This window comes from Schistocerca nitens, chromosome 5 (assembly GCF_023898315.1).
Source record: "Schistocerca nitens isolate TAMUIC-IGC-003100 chromosome 5, iqSchNite1.1, whole genome shotgun sequence".
NCBI classification, from domain to species: Eukaryota; Metazoa; Arthropoda; class Insecta; order Orthoptera; family Acrididae; genus Schistocerca; species Schistocerca nitens.
Window position 1 is genome coordinate 765,961,646 of NC_064618.1, and position 19,806 is coordinate 765,981,451.

Below are 19,806 nucleotides of genomic sequence, written 5' to 3' on the forward strand. Positions count from 1 at the left end.
CTGTGCTGAAATCAAGAGACAGTGAGAACATATTCAATTTAGGTGCTTTTGATTTGTTTGGACTTAGCGTCACAAACAAATGTACTTTCAGTGTCTGCTTTTGAACCACAAGACAGTGTAGCTAGCTTGCTTAAAGAATTTCCTGAATTATTTTCAGAATGAATGGGAAAAGCTAATAACTTTGCAGTGCATGTTACATTACATACAGTGCACAGCCTAAATTTTTCCAGGCCCGCCCTGTTCCAATTGCTTTAAGAGACAAAGTAGCCAGTGAATTGAAAGAATTGCAAGATAATGGTAATTGCTCCCATTCAAGGCAGACAATGGGCAAGCCCTCTCCTTCTGTTGCCTAAGCCTTCTGGTCACATTTGCATTTGTGTTGACTTCAAGTCTACAGTTAACCCACAGACAGTAGTTGATACTTATCCATTACCTTGCCCTGAGGAACTTATGGACAGGCTTCGCGCAGGACATAACTTTTTTAAGATAGATTTGCATGATGCCTACTTGCAAATTCCATTGGATGAAGAATCACAGAAAGAGTTTGTTGTAAATACACACTTAGGACTGTTCGAGTATTTGCAGTTGCCCTTCAGTAGTGCTTCCACACCTGCCATTTTTCAAAGTTACTTGGAACAGCTGACTGCAAAAGTGCCATTTTGTTCAAACTACCTTGGTGATATTGTCATTTCAGGTCATACACCAGAGGAACACATTGCCAATTGGCATACTCTTTTTTGAGTGTTGCCGGAACCAGGACTCAAGTGTCGCCCCCAAAAAGTGAGACTTTTTTCAAACTGGACTACAGTACTTAGCTCATGTGATAAGCAATCAGTGTGTGCACCCCTTCCAATCTCATTTGCTTGCAATCTGTGCCCTGCCTGTTCCTTGCAATGTGTCTGAACTTCAGTCAGTACTAGGCAAGATGACATAATACAATTGGTTCATACTGAATGCTGCTCAGATTGCGGCTCCATTGCATCGCTTGCGTCACAAAGATGTACCTTTTGTGTGAACTAAAGACTGTCACGATGCATTTCAGGAACTCAAAAATACTTTGCTTAGTGACAATTCTTTAGTGCATTTTGACCCTGCAAAGCCAGTAGTTATGCAAGTCGATGCTTTTTCTTACGGAAATGACGCTGTGCTTTTGCACAGAATTGGTGCACAAGAAAGAACTATTGTTATTGCCTCAAAGTTGTTAATTTAAACTCAGTGCAATTATTCTCAAATAGAAAAAGAGGCTGTCGCTATTGTGTATGGTGTGACCAAATTCTATCACTATTTGTATAGTCACATGTTCTTTTTAGTGATAGATCACAAGCCTTTGCAGTCCTTGTTTCATCCATCACAGCTGGTTCCTATATGCACTGCTCAAAAATTGCAACGTTGGGCTTTGTTGCTTTTGCAGTATCAGTATGAAATTGTGAACAGACCTACTGCAAAGCATGGCAATGCAGACAACCTGTCTCACCTCCTGATTGGTCCGGACTCAGATTTTGATGCATCTGCCGCTCTCTTGCTGCCAAATCGATATGGCGGGCTCTGAATTGCTGTAATCTTTTCCCTTGAATTACAGACAAATTGCACAGGCCACAAAAGCGAACCCCGATCTGATGATTTTGTTGCATTACATTCGCACGTCTTGGCTCGCTCATTGAACAGTATTCAGAACTAAGTCATGCACCTATACCTTGCTAATCGGCATAACCTTTGAGTTCAACAGGGTGTGATTCTAGTTCAAAATGACAGTGGGCAATCAAGTGTGCTTATTCCCAAAGTGATACAAAAGGATTGTTTCAATTGCTCCACCAAGGACATTGGGGAATTGTTCGCACTAAACAGTTTGTGTGACGGCACTGTACTTGGCAGGGGATGGACACCCATACTGAACAGATGACATCACAGTGACATGCATGTGCAGAAAACCAATCCGCTCCACCACAGACATTCTCAGCTTGGCCCAAGACTCAATCCCTATGGCAACGAGTACACATAGACTTTGCAGGACCATTTTGGAACACTCGTTGGCACATAGTGGTAGACTCTTTCAGCAACTACCCATCTGCAATGCCTACGGCTTCTACATCACGTAGCACCATTCAGTGTTGTCCTCCACATTTTGCATAGAAGGTTTGCCAGAAGTACTTGTGTCAGACAAAGGACTGCAGTTCACGTCCCGTGATTTTGAACAGTTTTGTGAACGAAATGGCATTCATCATCTAACAAGTGCTCCTTTCCACACTCAGTCCAACGCAGCAGCAGAATGCTTCATACGCACTTTTAAACAACAGATTGTGAAGCTTTGCACTTCCCACACACGGGAACAGGCACTGCAACTCTTTCTCACCTCCTATTGCTCCCACCCATGAGACGGACCATCACCAGCGGAACTTCTGCATGGCTGCCACCATCGAATGCTGCTCCACTTGCTACAACCACCACAACATCTGGCACCACCAATGGTCCACAAGTATCACTTTGCATTGTGCAATCTTGCTCTTTTCAGGCTTTATTGCAACTGTGGGCACTGTCAAAGAGGTGTGATCCAGGAACGCATTGGCTCTTTTATGTACTTGATTGCAGGTCTGACGGTTTGCAGTGCCACCACCAGAACCAAATTCGTGGGTGTCATCTGCCCTGTGATTCTGCTACTCTTCTTCCCCAAGATTCATGGCCTACAGAACCGCACAGCCAATTGCTGATGCCACCAGGGCATCCCAGGAGGAGCATGTGGACGATGTGGCCTCGCCCCTGCCATCCCCACTTGCCAACCCGATGGATGTGGATCCGTTGTCGCCATCGCCATCACCACCCCAGCACACGCCCTCAGGCCTTGACTTGTGCCCAGGCAGCAGTTTTCTGGAGGATGTTCCTGTTGCCTCGCAAGCCAGATGGTGGGATTTGGTCGGAGTATGCTGTCCTCCACAGTCACGGCTCCTGGCTCATCTCTACATCCAGCAACCTGCCTCTCCCCCATTGTCATCCACATCCTCTCTACATGACAATGGTGCGGCATTTGGGGGGGGGGGGGGGCGCAATGTGCTGGTGTAAGCTGTCACCAGCAAACCAGTCAGCAAAGATGAAGTGCGAAGATCAATTAGTAGGTGCTGTATCAAGTGTGCCTATCACGAGAGAGGCCAGACACATTCCCACAAGCAATATCAATACGCCATCAATACCCTCTCGACAGCATGTATTTAGGTCGCCACCGCTAACTGTAGGGCCTCACTCACCCAGTCATCCAGTTTGGCGCCTGTCAATTACTCACAAAGAGGGTTTAGTTAATCACAGGCTATGAGAGTGCATAGTGACCAACTTAGTGACTACAGCAGGACTATTACCGATGAGCTTGTACTACAAACATGGACTCTATTCAAGCTACATAAATGTTCCAGTTTATGTGAATAAAGAATCGTATTAATCCACCTGTGCATTTGTGTTGTAGAAAGAGGATACCGGCCAACCGTAACAACACTCCCTCCATTGCTTCCTTGTGGTACAATACTCCGCACGCGCGGAGAATGATTATTCCAAAAGCCAGCAAATTTTCTTTCTTTTTGTTTTTGCCTATTGGTGACCTCAATCCTTTAACCCAAAAGAATATACATGGGATTTATTGGAGTTACAACTTTTATGTCGGAGGCTAAGAACTCAACTTGTGTCCAGCTCTCCAAGTTATAAAGTTGCAAACATATGAAGCTGTTGCACTTTTGAGACAATGTAGGGTAGTAGCAAGGGAGCTCTTCCTGCCTGTTAATGAAAGTCTCATACATGTTGAAACATTTCAATTCCAGTATACTCAAAAACTACAGTATCGACAAAGATCTGTCCAGCTGCACTTACATGGTTGTAATGTAAGTTACTTCAGATGCAGAAAGTGAAAGCTATGAGAAATCGAGAAACCCGAATGTGGAAGTATCTACATACACATAACAAATATTTTTGTTTGAGGAATCTGTAGAATATTAAATTTAGAAGAAGGGCTAACTCAGCCACAAATTCTGTAAGGAATGTAACAGACATTCCATTGGCCCCTGGGGCCTTGTTTATCCTTGCCCATGCCTATTCCAATCCTGCTCCCCGCCCTCCCCCCCAGATCACTTACTTGAGGATGACCCAGGTGCAAGGCCTGTTCCCCACACACACACACACACACACACACACACACACACACACACACACACACACACACCACCTATGACAGCCCAGTCACAGGAATTTCCTATCCAATAAAAGGCAGGGCCACTTGTGAAAGCAGCCACGTTATAAATCATTTAGATAAAAAAAATCTACTCACCAAGCGGGGGCAGAAGACACACATAAAAGAGGGTTGTAATTAGGCAAGCTTTCAGAGCCAGTGGCTCCCTCTTCAGGCAGAAGGGTTGAAGGGGAAGGAATTAGAGTGAAGGAAAAGGAGTGGAGAGGTCTAGGAAAAGGGGTAGATTTTGGGAAAGTAACCCAGAACCGCGGGTTGGTTGGTTTGGGGGATTAAAGGGACCAGACTGCGACGGTCATCGGTCCCTTTTTCCAAAAAATTAAAACCACCCAAAGAGAATAAAAACGAACAGCAGGAAAAACGTCAGACGACACAGGACAAGAAATACTCCTACAGAGATAAGACAAAACAAATTAAAATCACACAGAGTGTGACGGTGGTTGGCCGACCATAGAGATAAAAAGGAAAAGCCAACCACCGAGAACACATTAAAAACTCAGCGTAAAATCGTAGGCCAATGGCCAGAATCAACACAAAAGAACAGAACAAACACTCAGAGTAAACGATAAAAACCCCCTGCCCGAATAAAACGTAAAACTAAGCCAGCCATAACAGGGTCATCAGATAAAAGGGCAGGGAGCGTATCAGGCAGCGCAAATGTCTGCCTGACCACAGCTAAAAGGGGGCAGGCCAATAAAATGTGGGCCACTGTCAAAGCCGCCCCGCAGCGACATAGAGGAGGGTCCTCCCGGCGCAGTAAATAACTGTGTGTCAGCCGGGAGTGGCCAATGCGGAGCCGACAAAGGATGACTGAGTCCCTGCGGTTGGCTCGCATGGATGACCGCCACACAGTCGTCGTCTCCTTAATGGCACGGAGTTTATTGGGCGTGATCCGATCGCGCCATTCAGCGTCCCAAAGCGCAAAAACTTTTCGGCGGAGGACTGCCCGCAAATCAGTCTCTGGGAGGCCAACATCCAGAGATGGTTTACTCGTGGCCTCTTTCGCCAGGCGGTCAACATGTTCATTGCCCGGGATACCGACATGACCGGGGGTCCACACAAAGACCACAGAGCAGCCGCAATGGGCAAGATTATGCAGGGACTCTTGGATTGCCAGCACCAGACGAGAATGAGGGAAACACTGGTCGAGAGCTCGTAAACCGCTCAGGGAATCGCTACAGATAACGAAGGACTCACCTGAGCAGGATCGGATATACGCTAGGGCACGAAAGATGGCGACCAGCTCAGCAGTGTAAACGCTGCAGCCATCCTGCAAGGAACGTTGTTCGGAATGGTCCCCTAGAGTGAGCGCATACCCGACACGACCAGCAACCATCGAACCGTCAGTGTAAACAATGCCAGAGCCCTGATACGTGGCCAGGATGGAATAAAAGCGGCGGTGGAAGGCCTCTGGAGGGACTGAGTCCTTCGGGCCCTGTGCCAAGTCGAGCCGAAGGCAAGGGCGAGGAACACACCATGGGGGTGTATGCAAAGTGGCCCGGAAAGGAGGTGGAACAGTGAAAACCCGAAGCCCGGAGAGAAGCTCTTTGACGCGGACCACAATTGTACAACCAGACCGGGGCCGACGTTCTGGCAGATGGACGACCGATCGCGGGAACAGGAGACGATAGTTTGGATGCCCGGGCAAGCTTAGAACATGGGCAGCATAAGTGGCCAGCAAACGTTGGCGTCGTAACCGCATTGGAGGGACACCTGCCTCCACTAGTACGCTGTCCACAGGGCTGGTGCGGAAAGCACCAGTGGCGTATCCCGCTGTGGAGAATTGGGTCCAGCACCCGCAACGCAGATGGGGATGCTGAGCCATAAGCCAGGCTCCCATAATCCAGACGGGACTGGATTAACGCCTGGTAGAGCCGCAGCAGGGTAGATCGGTCGGCGCCCCAGCGGGTATGGCTCAAGCATCTCAGAGCGTTTAGATGCCGCCAACACGTCTGTTTAAGCTGCCGGATATGAGGCAGCCAAGTCAACCGGGCATCAAAAACCACCCCCAAAAACCTGTGGGTCTCCACCACAGCAAGAAGTTCGTTGTCAAGAGAAAGCCGCGGTTCAGGATGGACCGTTCGGCGCCGGCAGAAATGCATAACGTGGGTCTTGGCAGCCGAAAACTGAAAACCATGCGCTGCGGCCCAAGACTGCGCCTTGGGGGATTGCGCCCTGTAGCTGACGTTCAGCAGCTGCAATGCCAATAGAGCTGTAGTAAAGGCAGAAGTCGTCAGCATACAGGGAAGCGGAGACAGAATTTCCCACGGCCGCAGCGAGCCCGTTAATGGCTATTAAAAACAGGCAGACACTTAAAACAGAACCGTGTGGCACGCCTTTCTCCTGGACGTGGGAGGAACTATATGAGGCTGCGACTTGCACGCGGAAGGTACGATACGACAGGAAATTGCGGATAAAGATCAGCAGAGGGCCCCGAAGACCCCATCCATGAAGCGTAGAAAGGATGTGATGACGCCATGTCGTATCGTACGCCTTCCGCATGTCGAAAAAGACAGCGACCAGGTGCTGACGGCGGGCAAAGGCAGTACGGATGGCCGACTCCAGGCTCACCAGATTGTCGGTGGCGGAGCGGCCTTTACGGAACCCATCCTGAGACGGAGCCAGAAGGCCCCGAGACTCCAGTACCCAATTCAAGCGCCGGCTCACCATCTGTTCGAGAAGCTTGCAAAGAACGTTGGTGAGGCTAATGGGGCGGTAGCTGTCCACCTCCAAAGCGCTCTTGCCCGGTTTCAAAACGGGGATGACAATGCTTTCCCGCCATTGCGACGGAAACTCACCCTCGACCCAGAGACGGTTGTAAAGGTCGAGGAGGCGTCGCTTGCAGTCCACTGAAAGGTGATTCAGCATCTGACAGTGGATGCTATCTGGCCCGGGAGCGGTATCAGGGCAAGCGGCAAGGGCACTGTGAAATTCCCACTCACTGAATGGAGCGTTGTAGGATTCAGAAGTGTGGGTGCGAAAAGAAAGGCTCCGACGTTCCATCCACTCTTTAACGGAGCGGAAGGCCTGGGGGTAATTCGCAGAAGCGGAACTCATAGCAAAATGCTCTGCTAAGTGGTTTGCAATTACGTCGGAGTCAGTACAAACTGCTCCATTCAGTGAGAGCACAGGGACGCTGACAGGTGGCCGATAGCCGTAGACGCGTCGAATCTTGGCCCAGACCTGCGATGGAGTGACATGGAGGCCAATGGTGGACACATACCGCTCCCAGCACTCCTGCTTGCTTTGGCGGATAAGGCGGCGGGCCCGCGCACGCAGCCGTTTGAAGGTGATCAGGTGTTCAATGCAGGGATGTCGCTTGTGACGCTGTAGCACCCGCCGGCGATCTGTAATCGCTACAGCGATCGCAGGCGACCACCAAGGCACAGTCCGCCGCCGAGGGTACCCAGTGGAGTGGGGAATGGCAGATTCGGCGGTAGTAACGATGCCGGTGGTGACCGATTGAACCACCGCATCAATGTCATCATTAGAGAGAGGCTCAAGAGCGGCAGTGGAGGAGAACAAGTCCCAGTCAGCCTCATTCATAGCCCATCTGCTAGGGCGCCCAGAAGAGTGACACTGTGGTAGTGACAGAAAGATCGGAAAGTGGTCACTACCACACAGGTCGTCATGCACACTCCATTGGACAGACGGTAAGAGGCTAGGGCTACAGATTGAAAGGTCAATGGCGGAGTATGTGCCATGCGCCACACTGAAGTGTGTGAAGGCACCATCGTTTAAAATCGAGAGATCGAGCTGCGACAATAAATGCTCAACGGTGGCGCCTCGACCTGTTGCCACTGACCCACCCCACAGAGGGTTATGGGCGTTGAAGTCGCCCAGTAGCAAGAAAGGTGGCGGCAATTGGGCTATCAACGCAGCCAGGACATGCTGCGAGACATCACCATCCGGTGGAAGGTAAAGACTGCAGACGGTAACAGCCTGTGGCGTCCACACCCGAACAGCGACAGCCTCTAAAGGTGTTTGGAGAGGGACAGACTCGCTGTGCAGAGTGTGAAGGACATAGAGGCAGACACCACCAGACACCCTTTCATATGCTGCCCGATTCTTATAATAACCCCGATAGCCACGGAGGGCGGGGGTTCGCATTGCTGGAAACCAAGTTTCCTGAAGAGCAATGCAGAAGAAAGGGTGAAGGCTGATAAGTTGTTGGAGCTCAGCTAGATGGTGGAAAAAACCGCCGCAGTTCCACTGGAGGATGATATTGTCCATGGCTGAGAAAGGTGTGAAAGGACTGGGAAGGCAATTTACGCTGCTTGTTCACTCACTGCCACCGATTCAGTACCCATACGAGTGGCATCCATGGCGTCTGAGGGACCGGCGAGATCAAGGTCGACTTATGCCACTGTCGGCCGTCATCCTTCCCGCTGGTGGAACCCTGCGAAGGGAGGGTCCCAAGGGAACTCTTACGGGCGAGATAGCCGAAGAAGTTAGACACTTCTCCGGCTGAGAAGCGGGGACGGACGTCCCCGACGGGTGGGAGGATGTTGCTCCTGAGGTAGGTGGTGCAGGAGCAACCAGTGGGGTAGAGCCCCCCACGGGCAAGGGGGCAGTTGGAGTCGTACTGCTTATCGAGCTGGCTGGAAGTCTTGAAACTGATGACGCTAGCACAGTCGTTGTAGCAGCTGCGTAAGAAGATGTCATTCTCACAGGATGGAGTCTGTCATATTTCCTTTTGGCCTCAGTATAGGTCAACCGGTCCAGGGTCTTATATTCCATGATTTTGCGCTCTTTCTGAAAGACTTTGCAGTCAGGCGAGCAAGGGGAATGATGCTCTCCGCAGTTGACACAGATGGGAGGCGGGGCACATGGAGTATTGGGATGTGATGTGCGTCCGCAATCTCGACATGTGAGGCTGGAAGTGCAGCGAGAAGACATATGCCTGAACTTCCAGCACTTAAAGCACCGTATCGGGGGAGGGATATAGGGCTTGACGTCACACCGGTAGACCATCACCTTGACCTTCTCCGGTAATGTATCACCCTCGAAGGCCAAGATGAAGGCACCGGTAGCAACCTGATTGTCCTTCGGACCCCGATGAACGCGCCGGACGAAATGTACACCTCTACACTCTAAGTTGGCGCGCAGCTTGTCATCAGATTGCAAAAGTAGGTCCCTGTGGAAAATAACTCCCTGGACCATATTTAAACTCTTATGCGGTGTAATGGTAACGGGAACATCCCCCAACTTGTCACAAGCAAGTAACCTTTGTGACTGGGCGGAGGATGCCGTTTGTATCGGTACTGACCCAGAGCACATTTTGGACAAGCCTTCCACCTCCCCAAACTTGTCCTCTAAATACTCGACGAAGAACTGAGGCTTTGTGGAGAGAAAAGACTCCCCATCAGCTCTCGTGCAAACTAAGAATCGGGGCGAATAACTATTACCTCCATCCTGAGACTTACGCTCCTCCCACGGCTTGGCCAGAGAAGGGAACGTTTTCGGATCGTACTTTTCAGCATTAAATTGAGCCCGAGAACGCTTAGACACTGCTGGCCGCCAGCGAGAGATGATGTACCACGCTTCATTGCGGGTCATCCGCCCTGATGCCACCTACTCCGACCAAGGGCCCTCCCCACGGGCGCCACCCAGCCACAGCAAAGGCCACCTGGCAGGATGGCCGTTGCCGGGAGTCCCGATACCCCAGGAGGATAGGCATCTACTCCTTGGCATACGTGGGGAGTTAACGGTGCAGGCATCAGTAGAGCGATCCCTGTGTTGTCAGGGGGCTACAACCAACAGAGTACCTGGCGGCCCCACCACAACGGACTGGCTACCGTGCTGGTTCTTAGGTGCAAAAATGTCCAAGGTCGTTGTCGCAGTTAAAAGCAACACTGCAGAGTGCAGTGTGGTAATCGCACCCAGTGACGTATCCCCGCCCAAGAGACGGAAAACGAGCGGGACACCATTACAAGGACGAAAAAGTCGGCTAAAGGTCTCAATGCACAATGGATACAGTGCACCATGTAAGGCGCCCTTCCCCAACTGGCTCGCTCTTCGGAATAATTTAGAAAGATGGAGGTCAAACCCGAGAGGGGACCATCACATAAGGCCGAAACATTTGAGACTCCTTTTAGTCGCCTCTTACGACAGGCAGGAATACCGCAGGCCTATTCTAGCCCCCGAACCCGCAGGGGGGCAGAACCGCGGGTCAGGGGAGACTTACCACATGGGATGAGAAGGAAAGACACTGACGCTGGTTGGTGAGTAGATTTTTTATCCATCCACTTAAATTATTATGTCAAAAATTGATTGTTTTTGTTGTTATATTAGCACATCTTATAAATCAGTTACATTGCAATTACTGGGCAGCATTCGAAGTGGGCATGACAGAACCAACTACACGAATGGCAAACTGCAAAACTGACCATCCACTGCCAGAAATGATGTGCACCACAACACAAATGACTTTAATAGCTGCCTCACTATGCGTGCCATTTGGATATTCCTTTCCAATACAAATTTCTGTGAACTACTCAGGTTTGAAATTCTCTCTCCAGTACATCCTGTATCCCCTCATGATCCCTCATTTCCCTGCTCCCTTCCCCCTATCCTCTTTCTATATTTCTTATATCCTCTTTACCCCCTCAGAACTCCATTTGTTTTGTGCCCTCTGCCAATCCCTCATCTGCCTTAAACTATTCAACAGCCTCCTTGCTTCGTGCATCCTTTCCTACACATTCCACAGCCCAAGCAATTTTTCTCAATAATCAGTGTTACCATGGCCTCCGTAGTGTGCGTTTGGGTGTCTGTGTGGTTGTGTGAGTGAATGTGTATACTTTCTGGTACAAGTACAGTGAGAGCTCAAGAGCTAGTGAATACGGTTTCCTGTTACACGTATCTATGCAGCACCCATCAGTCTCTGTAGGTAAGTGGTTACTATTCCATTGTTGTATCCATCCAGGAATTTTTATTATTGTTATATCTGAAATCTTTGTACCATTAACAGCAAATCTTCATGACAGTAATGTTACGAGTAAATTAAGAAACTTCTAGCAAAGTACTATGAAAGTAATCAAGTCTGAATCATAAGAATGTTTTTTTCATCATATAGGCTACTGAAGCAATTACATGTACAGAAAAAACCCTAATGTTTATGCCATTAACTTTCCAACACATGTTGTTGTTGTTGTTGTTGTTGTTGTGGTCTTCAGTCCTGAGACTGGTTTGATGCAGCTCTCCATGCTACTCTATCATGTGCAAGCTTCTTCATCTCCCAGTACCTACTGCAACCTACATCCTTCTGAATCTGCTTAGTGTATTCACATCTCTTGGTCTCCCTCTACGATTTTTACCCTCCACGCTGCCCTCCAATGCTAAATTTGTGATCCCTTGATGACTCAAAACATGTCCTACCAACCGATCCCTTCTTCTAGTCAAGTTGTGCCACAAACTTCTCTTCTCCCCAATCCTATTCAATACCTCCTCATTAGTTACGTGATCTACCCACCTTATCTTCAGCATTCTTCTGTAGCACCACATTTCGAAAGCTTCTATTCTCTTCTTGTTCAAACTAGTTATCGTCCATGTTTCACTTCCATACATGGCTAAACTCCATACAAATACTTTCAGAAACGACTTCCTGACATTTAAATCTATACTCGATGTTAACAAATCTCTCTTCTTGAGAAACGCTTTCCTTGCCATTGCCAGTCTACATTTTATATCATCTCTACTTCAACCATCATCAGTTATTTTACTCCCTAAATAGCAAAACTCCTTTACTATTTTAAGTGTCTCATTTCCTAATCTAATACCCTCAGCATCACCAGACTTAATTACACTACATTCCATTATCCTCGTTTTGCTTTTGTTGATGTTCATCTTATATCCTCCTTGCAAGACACTATCCATTCCATTCAACTGCTCTTCCAAGTCCTTTGCTGTCTCTGACAGAATTACAATGTCATCGGCGAACCTCAAAGTTTTTACTTCTTCTCCATGAATTTTAATACCTACTCCGAATTTTTCTTTTGTTTCCTTTACTGCTTGCTCAATATACAGATTGAATAACATCGGGGAGAGGCTACAACCCTGTCTCACACCTTTCCCAACCACTGCTTCCCTTTCATGCCCCTCGACTCTTATAACTGCCATCTGGTTTCTGTACAAATTGTAAATAGCCTTTCGCTCCCTGTATTTTACCCCTGCCCCCTTCAGAATTTGAAAGAGAGTATTCCAGTTAACATTGTCAAAAGCTTTCTCTAAGTCTACAAATGCTAGAAACGTAGGTTTGCCTTTTCTTAATCTAGCTTCTAAGATAAGTCGTAAGGTTAGTACTGCCTCACATGTTCCAACATTTCTACGGAATCCAAACAGATCTTCCCCGAGGTCCGCTTCCACCAGTTTTCATTCGTCTGTAAAGAATTCGCGTTAGTATTTTGCAGCTGTGACTTATTAAACTGATAGTTCGGTAATTTTCACATCTGTCTACACCTGCTTTCTTTGGGATTGGAATTATTATATTCTTCTTGAAGTCTGAGGGTATTTCGCCTGTCTCATACATCTTGCTCACCAGATGGTACAGTTTGGTCAGGACTGGCTCTCCCAAGGCCGTCAGTAGTTCCAATGGAATGTTGTCTACTCCCGGGGCCTTGTTTTGACTCAGGTCTTTCAGTGCTCTGTCAAACTCTTCACGCAGTATCTTATCTCCCATTTCATCTTCATCTGCATCCTCTTCCATTTCCATAATATTGTCCTCAAGTACATCGCCCTTGTATAAACCCTCTATATACTCCTTCCACCTTTCTGCCTTCCCTTCTTTGCTTAGAACTGGGTTTCCATCTGAGCTCTTGATATTCATACAAGTGGTTCTCTTCTCTCCAAACATCTCTTTAATTTTCCTGTAGGCAGTATCTATCTTACCCCTAGTGAGACAAGCCTCTACATCCTTACATTTGTCCTCTAGTCATCCCTGCTTAGCCATTTTGCACTTCCTGTCGATCTCATTTTTGAGACGTTTGTATTCCTTTTTGCCTGCTTCATTTACTGCATTTTTATATTTTCTCCTTTCATCAATTAAATTCAATATTTCTTCTGTCATCCAAGGATTTCTATTAGCCCTCGTCTTTTTACCTACTTGATCCTCTGCTGCCTTCACTACATCATCCCTCAGAGTTACCCATTCTTCTTCTACTGTATTTCTTTCCCCCATTCCTGTCAATTGTTCCCTTATGCTCTCCCTGAAACTCTCTACAACCTCTGGTTCTTTCAGTTTATCCAGGTCCCATCTCCTTAAATTCCCATCTTTTTGCAGTTTCTTCAGTTTCAATCTGCAGTTCATAACCAATAGATTGTGGTCAGAATCCACATCTGCCCCTGGTAATGTCTTACAATTTAGAACCTGGTTCCTAAATCTCTGTCTTACCATTATATAATCTATCTGATACCTTTTAGTATCTCCAGGATTCTTCCAGGTATACAACCGTCTTTTATGATTCTTGAACCAAGTGTTAGCTATGATTAAGTTATGCTCTGTGCAAAATTCTACAAGGCGGCTTCCTCTTTCATTTCTTCCCCCCAATCCATATTCACCTACTACGTTTCCTTCTCTCCCTTTTCCTACTGACGAATTCCAGTCACCCATGACTATTAAATTTTCGTCTCCCTTCACTACCTGAATAATTTCTTTTATCTCGTCATACATTTCATCAATTTCTTCATCATCTGCAGAGCTAGTTGGCATATAAACTTGTACTACTGTAGTAGGCATGGGCTTTGTGTCTATCTTGGCCACAATAATGCGTTCACTATGCTGTTTGTAGTAGCTAACCCGCACTCCTATTTTTTTATTCATTATTAAACCTACTCCTGCATTATCCCTATTTGATTTTGTATTTATAACTCTGTAATCACCTGACCAAAAGTCTTTTTCCTCCTGCCACCGAACTTCACTAATTCCCACTATATCTAACTTTAACCTATCCATTTCCCTTTTTAAATTTTCTAACCTACCTGCCCGATTAAGGGATCTGACATTCCACGCTCCGATCCGTAGAACGCCAGTTTTCTTTCTCCTGATAACGACGTCCTCTTGAGTAGTCCCCGCCCGGAGATCCGAATGGGGGACTATTTTACCTCCGGAATATTTTACCCAAGAGGACGCCATCATCATTTAATCATACAGTAAAGCTGCATGTCCTCGGGAAAAATTACGGCTGTAGTTTCCCCTTGCTTTCAGCCGTTCCCAGTACCAGCACAGCAAGGCCATTTTGGTTAATGTTACAAGGCCAGATCAGTCAATCATCCAGACTGTTGCCCCTGCAACTACTGAAAAGGCTGCTGCCCCTCTTCAGGAACCACACGTTTGTCTGGCCTCTCAACAGATACCCCTCCGTTGTGGTTGCACCTACGGTACGGCTAAATGTATCGCTGAGGCACGCAAGCCTCCCCACCAACGGCAAGGTCCATGGTTCATGGGGGTGGTTCCAACACATAGCATAAATAAATGGCAGAGTGGGTGCAGCACACACAAATGGCCATTCATATGTTGGACACAAAGAGAAAGTTAAGGCAAAAATGATCTGTTGATCACTATATTATATTCCCGTATGCTAGTGAGAAGCCTATTTTTTGAAGTAGCCTATTAGGTGCTGCAGGAGTAAACTATATACCCAAGAGTCAATCTCTCATAGTGATCCATCATTTGTGAAAGTGAGGAAGTAGTTTTCTGGTGTAGTGAATGACAAAATCATTGAGAGTGACAATGTAACTCAATTCATATGTTAACAGTTGAAGAACTGTGAAATTCTTACAGTTGAGGAACAGGTGAAAAGTGAAAAGGAGGAGTATGGTAGGGAAATAAAAGGAGTCTGTTACACAAAAAAGAGCCCAAAGCATAACTGAATGTGGAATTATTGTATATGTACACAATAACAAAAATCCAGTAGTTGATGTTCATTTCAAACAGCAGGATGTTAGAAACAAAAATTTAACCTAGATGTGTATTTTTTCCTCACCACTGTATAATAAATTAACAAACTAGATCAAGAAATTATACATGATGAGAAATATAAGCCAATACACTATACTGAAATAAAGAATATAAATATACATTTTAAAGTGTGCAGAGCATCTTTACAAACAGTACATTACCTAAGCCAGAAAGGCGCTGATGCTCCACAATGAAGGATGTTCCTACACAGAATCCACCAATTGTGCCTAATTGCCATTCTATGCTACACATTATCAGGTCAACATCTGCAAGCTGTAAAAGGAGAGAGATATAACTCACAGTAATGTGTGTCAACACTATAATCTATTAATGAAGATGCCTTACAAAGATTACAATGACATTTAAACAACACAAATTCTGACACACAGTAAAATTATATGAAATTATATTTTCAGATGGCAATTTGTAGCCACAATCAATCTCTTCATTTCCTCACCATTATTTAAGCCTTTGTGTTGTTCTCACCAGTTTCTTACCTTTGAATATTTCACTTTTCATCATTCAATCATTTTTACTTATTTTGAATCATTTTTGCTGGATTTTCCAAGTTTTGTTATTCTTTCTTTTTTTGTTCTTCCTACATCCTAAATTGTTTGTTCTATTTCAACATCTAAATACCAGCATCTCCAGTACACTATCTGATCAAAAGTATTTGGACACGTATTAGAGACATTAATATCAGTTGAGTCTGCCCTTCACCCTTATGACAGTTTGAACTCTGCTGGGGACACTTTCAATTACGTGTCTTAATATTTGTAGAAGAATAGCAGCTCATTCTTCCTCAAGAGTCAAAACCACAAAAGGTAACAATGGTGGTTGCTGTGGTCTGGAGCGAAGTCGATGTTCTAACTCATCCCATTGGATTCAGGTTAGGACTCTGGGAAGGCCAATCCATTCCAGGAGTGATACTGTCCACAAATATTTTTTTTCATAAATACTGCTTTGTGACAGGGTGCACTGTCATTCTAATATAAACTCTCATCATCTCCAAACTGTCCGTCTATTTGTAGTACACAATGCTGTAAAATGTATTCATATCCTTCTGTACTTAGCATTTTTGTATGTGTAATACGGAGACCATACCTTGGCTACAACTGCAATCTCCCCCAACTCCTAGCCGGTAACACCAAGTCCTCTGTACATCACTGCTGACGCTACACATTATGGCAGATAACATTCTCCAGGCATTCGTCAAACCCAAACCCTTCTACTGGATTGCCACAGGGTACAGCATGATTCATCACTCCAAATTACTTGTTTCCAGTCATCCACTGGCCAGTGGTGTCACTCTTTGCATGAACTCAAACATTGCTGCACTTAGTGCTGATTACAGAAATCTGTGGCTTATTAGGAACTATTATGCACAGTCATTGTGCGATCTGGACTACAGATAGCACTTTGGAACTCATGAGTGATTCCTTCCAATAATTTCAAGCGATTTTTTAAAATCATCCTCTGCAATGCTCATCCATTAGTACATGAGGTCAGCCCAGTCTTGGTTTAGCTGAGGTTGTTCCTTGATGTTTCCGCTTCACAGTCACATCACCAACAGTCAACTTGGGAAAGCTTTAGAAAGGTAAAATGTCTCTGAAGGATTTGTTACTAACGTGATATCCAATGACCAGTCCATGTTCAAAGTTACTGAGCTCTTCTCAATGAACCACTTTGCTGTTACTGCTTATCTGATGACAACACAATGCTCCCCATCTTCTTTTATATTGGTGCGTCTGCCTCTTGTGACACCTAGTGATCAATCCTGCATTACATGGAGGTGTCCAAATACTTTTGATCATATAGTGTACATTACTTTTCCTAGTCTTTCCTTCTCTTGTCTTTCATCTGCTGATTTGCTCACTTGCTCAGTGTTCCCTATGCCACTTTTGTAAACAGTACTTAAATTTTCTATTCTCATCTGTTGCATTCACAGCTAACGCAAGTCTTATCGCTTAATGTGTGACTGTCTCTTGATTTGGTTTCTGAGGTAAGTTTCTTAGGTATTTCTTAAAAATTTTCCTTTCTCTTCCTTTTATTTTATCATACCTATATCTAACTCAAGAATTTTTAACATGTTTTGTTAACCCGAATATGTGTAGTAGTATTCTACAGCATTTCAATCTAATTTGGTACATAAATGATTTTATTACTTTTACTCTATGAAATATATTGAGAGCCAGTTTTCAGTAGAAGCAGCCTGGGCACCTACAATGGTACTTTACTGATATGTATAGTAGTTGTTCTCCAACAGTGAAGAGAGAAAGAGATAACGCCCACAAAGATGATGTGACTTACCAAATGAAAGTGCTGGCAGGTCGACAGACACACAAACAAACACAAACATACACACAAAATTCTAGCTTTCGCAACCAACGGTTGCTTCATCAGGAAAGAGGGAAGGAGAGGAAAAGATGAAAGGATGTGGGTTTTAAGGGAGAGGGTAAGGAGTCATTCCAATCCCGGGAGCGGAAAGACTTACCTTGGGGCAAAAAAGGACAGGTATACACTCGTACACACACACATATCCATCCGCACATACACAGACACAAGCAGACATTTGTAAAGCCTTTACATTACCATATTATTGTTCAGTTTAATGCTTTTCTGATGTATCAGTGTTAGTCTACTTACTAAATTGTTCACATTTTCAGCCTAAGGATGGATTTTCTATTGATTTCTAAATGATGGACAGCATATAACAACTTGCAACTTTATCAACAACTTTCTGTGGACTAGTAGCATTACCATGTGTGTTGAAGAAAGTACTGGTATATAAAAGCAGGAGTCGCTCACAGTTAAAAACCCTGAGCTGGAGCCACGCCAAAAGATAGATTAAAATATATTTTCCAATAATGTATTACAGAATTCAGATCATTTGGAAAAACAGCTAGTAGCTAAAGCAACACCTTGACATGAAATCAGCTTTGTGTGACAGGGGTTTGGAGCTTTGGGTTCTACACGGTAAGGCTCATATGAGCCCCTACAAGGCTTATCAGTCATAGCCTAAGGTATTCTACCAACCTTGATATGCTTTTCATGTTCTGCTACGTACAAAGAAGGGGAATCAATAGGACTCCTGAACTTCCATCTCGAATCTCAGTCTCTATATCGCTCTGTTAAGATATGTTGCTTTATTAATCAATGTTTAATACTCATGTTTTGATGGTGTTGCTTCTTGCAATGGAAATTATATCCACTGTAGTGAAGATGTCAAGTTTGTAATTGTCTCATAGGAGTGCACTAGAATCCGTGGATATACAGGATGACCATAATTAAAGCTCCAGTTTCAAAAAGGCTGTAAAAAGAGAACCACTGCTCGGAATGAGGTGTATTTGATGAGTGCATTATTGATGCCGGGCAAAACAACATGGAACAAAACCATCTAAAGAAATTTTTAGCAATAGATGGTGCTGTAAGAGACTTAATGCAAATGGGATCGACTTCAAATGACACATAGATCACAATAGGCCTACCATCTATACTGTTCAATGCGCACTACCACACAAGTCTGGCAGTCAACAGTTGTGCACTATTAGATAGGTAAGCCAATCCACCATGGCAAGGTCATACCACATTAGATGGGAAAAATAAGTTTTTAATTGACCTTGAAATACGGCTTACCGGCTACAGTCCCCAGTTGAAATACGGTTCCCATCTAAGACACAAGTTGAAAATATGGTCACTATTTTTTATTTACTTAAATTTGCCATATTTCGTGACAGTACCTTTTCCGTTAGACGTTTGCAAGGCGATATTAGTCTTGGCTTCAGTTGTCTAAATATGATTCCACAATGCATCGTTGTTGGCTGCAGAATTGACGTGGTTCAACGTGTTTGCCTCATTTTGGTGTTTAAAATACAGTTTCTTCAAATGTAGTTTCTTCTTTTTTAGTTAATACAAAAAAATAGTAACATAATTCAAAATTATTTAGGACTTCAACCTTCACATTGTTCTTCCGTCAACACACACCAAGAGTTAGCTGCCGACTGACTATAGTCAAAGACGACTCCAACGTCAAAGATATTTTACACAACACACAAGCTTCCACTTGTAATGTCTCTTTGCTATTCTTCGATACATTTACTAATAGTAATCAAAATGTTTTCACTCTCAAAAACAGAAGTAAATTAACACATAATAAGGCAAATTATAATAAATTCTGACAAAAAATATAAGAAAACATTTACACTTCGGTATCGACAAATATGGTAAAAAAAAAAAAATAACATCTTCCAGATCCATTACAATTGCTCCCCAGGGCTTTTGTTGTTATGGACATATACAACAAAATCCCGACCACACTCAGAAATGGATCTGTATTACACAATTAGTACATTAATGATTCAGTCTGATAACCTCTTCCAAATTTGGACTCTTTGAATCTGTGGACTTGTTACTGGCTGTTGTTGCAATGATATTTCACCATCAATCTCATACACAAAAAAAATTCAAGTAAAGAAATTATTTGACATGACAAATATATATGGTATAAAACATACATGAGAAATATTCTAACATGCAGCATACAGATTGAAAATAATTGGAAGGTAAAACTCATTTCCTAGAATAAGATTTAATTTTTTTTTATATTTACCTTATATATATATATATATATATA

The 19,806-nt window shown here is 44.8% G+C and overlaps 1 protein-coding gene across 1 annotated transcript in view; it reads right to left on the reverse strand.

The window, feature by feature from the left end:
• The window catches only part of LOC126260939 (serine palmitoyltransferase 1-like), a 151,714-nt gene that overhangs the window by 32,462 nt on the left and 99,446 nt on the right, over positions 1-19,806 (reverse strand). Inside the window, exon 8 of the mRNA XM_049958445.1 lies at positions 15,335-15,446. Coding sequence (XP_049814402.1) covers positions 15,335-15,446 — 112 coding nt within the window. The remainder of the gene's footprint in view (positions 1-15,334; positions 15,447-19,806) is intronic.